General features: G+C 73.4%; 1 protein-coding gene across 1 annotated transcript in view; it reads right to left on the bottom strand.

The window, feature by feature from the left end:
* SKOR2 (SKI family transcriptional corepressor 2) overlaps positions 1-2,222 on the bottom strand; it is a 26,818-nt gene extending 24,596 nt beyond the window's left edge. The window contains exon 1 of the mRNA XM_065861381.2: positions 24-2,222. Coding sequence (XP_065717453.1) covers positions 24-2,222 — 2,199 coding nt within the window. The remainder of the gene's footprint in view (positions 1-23) is intronic.
* Positions 2,223-2,433: the final 211 nt, after the last annotated feature.

The raw sequence follows: 2,433 nt of genomic DNA on the forward strand, positions 1-2,433 counted from the left end.
AGGGCCCTGGCAGGGACATTTACATCTTTGTAGCTGGGCTGCTCTTCCAGGGAGGGATGGTTCGCCGGGCTGCTGCCGCCGCTGCCCGCCCGAGGCGGTGGCTGCGCTGAGACCGGTCCCTCCCCGGGCTTCTCCTCAGCGGGCGGCCGGGGGAAGGGGCCGGCGGCGGGGCGCTCCCGGCCACCCTTCTCCGGCAGACCCCGGGCTGGCGGGAAGCGGCCGCCGGCCGCCAAGGGGTCTCCGCCGCGGGGCTCTTCCTCGCCCTCCTCGTCCTCCTCCTCCTCCTCGAGGGGCTTGTGCCCCTCGACGTCCACCTCGGGCTCGTCCTCCTCCTCATCCTCATCCTCCTCCTCGCTGCTGTCCTCGCTGGCGAAGCTGCAGCTGGTGCCGCCGGGCGAGAGGAGGCGGTGGGGGGGATGCGGCGGCGGGGGGAGCGGGTGCCGCTCGCAACCCGCCTCCTCGGGCGGCGGCGGCGGCGGCGGCAGCAGGAGCTGCAGCGGCGAGGCGGAGCGGGGCGGGCCGCCGCCGTGCAGCTTGGCCAGGCTCTCCGAGTCCTCCTTGCCTCCCACCGGTCGGAAGGCGCTGGAGTGGTGGTACCCGCCGCCCGCCTTGCGCCCGCCCGCGGCCTCCAGCAGGTGCGGGTGGTGCGCGGGGACCCGCCCGCCGCCGCCGCCACCACCACCACCCTCCGAGGCGGCGGGCGAGGCGGGCTCGGCGCCGCCGCCGCCAGGGGGCGACTCGAAGAGCGGGTCCCGGGCGGCGGCGGCGGCGGCGGCGGCCGGAGCGGGCGGGGGGGCGGGGGCGGGCGGGGTGCCCATCCCCGCGGTCGCGGTGCCCAGCCCCGCGCTCCCCGCCTCGCCGGGCTCCGAGAGGTCCAGGAAGGCCTGTCGTAGCAGGCCCGCCCCGTCGCTCAGCGAGCAGCCCAGGGCGCCGGGGGGCTGCGGCGGCGGCTGCAGGTAGGTGGGTACCGGCAGCCCGCCCGGTGTGCGGGGCGGCCAGAACATGCAGAAAGGCGGGTAGAAGGCGGCGTCTTTCCTGCCCGGCCAGAAGAGCCCCGAGAGGCCGCCGCCAGCCGCGGCCCCGCCGCCCTTGTGCGCCGCCGCCCCGCCGAGGGCATCGGCCCCGCCGCCGCCTCCCTCCTCCTTCTTGTGACAGAGACCGAAGGCGGCGGCGGGGAAGCCGTAAGGGTGCGGGAAGAGCCCTCCGCAACCAGGGAACTTCTGGAGCACGCCGCCGAAGGAGCCCTTGCTGGGCACCGGGATGACCGGGTAGCTCCGTGGGCTTTTGCCGCCGTGCGCCGCCGCCGCCACGGCCTCCTGCAGCTCCTCGTCCTCCTCGAAGCGCGGCCGCTTCTGGTGCAGCTCGGGCGGAGCGGCCAGGAGGTGCGGGCTCAGCAACCCGCCGCCCACCACGGCGGCCGCCGCCTTCACCGAGCCCAGCGGGTGGCAGGCGGCGGGGGCGGCGGCGGCGGGGGCGGGAGGGGCGGGCGGGAGGGCCCGCTTGCGGCTGCCGCCGTTGAACATGGCCTTGACATCCTCCCAGGCAAAGACCAGCTCGTCCTGGGGGCTTTTGTCGGTGAGCTTGAGGTGCCGGCGCCAGGAGTTGAAGTTGGCGGCGTCGGGCTGGGTGTACTTGGCGTCGGGGGTGCGGTGGGAGTGGAAGATGAACTTGTTGGGGGAGAAGTACATGCTGCAGTAGCTGCACTTGATGCACTTGGCCCGGGAGCTGTTGTAACGGGCAGGGATGAAGCTTCCTCGGCAGCCCCAGGCGCACTCGTGGGACACGTCGAAGGCGAAGTTATCCGGCAGTTTGGGGGGCCGGTTCTCCCCCAAGAAGGACTTGCAGAGCCGCTCCGCCTCCCGTTTGGTGATCATCCCGCAGCGACGGGAGGAGATGGGCATGGCCCCGGCCCGCCGGAGGATCTCCAGCTGCACTGGTGTGCACTGCACGCAGGTGATGCCCAGAGCCACCCGCCGGTTGTGGATCTCGTTATAGCTGAAGTTTTTAAGGAGAGTGTTGGAGATCTGCGCCAGGCACAACCTCTCCTGCCCGTCGATGACCAAGGAGACGATGGGGATGCCGTAGAGGATCACCTGCCCCACTTGGTTGGGCTTCATGGCGGCGTGGCCGGCCCTCGGCTGGTTCATGGGGTCCGGCGGGTATGCGCTGGACGGGGAGGGCAGCAAGATGTCGGTGGGGCCGGGCAGCGGGCTGGTCGCCATCGCCTCAGCGCCGGGGGGGCTGCTCTGCTCCAGCTGCGGGCGGGGTGGGTGGAGAAAGACAGCGCCGTCAGCCGGGGACCCACAGGGGATGGAGGGTCCCTGCCGCAAGCACCACCCCCCTCGAGTCTCGCAGCGTGGGAGGAGGTGCTACCCTTGGCGATCCCCAAAACCCACCCTGGCCTCCCCGGGGGTATGCCCGGGGCTGCGGGGC

This window comes from Patagioenas fasciata, chromosome Z (genome assembly GCF_037038585.1).
Source record: "Patagioenas fasciata isolate bPatFas1 chromosome Z, bPatFas1.hap1, whole genome shotgun sequence".
Lineage (NCBI taxonomy): Eukaryota > Metazoa > Chordata > Aves > Columbiformes > Columbidae > Patagioenas > Patagioenas fasciata.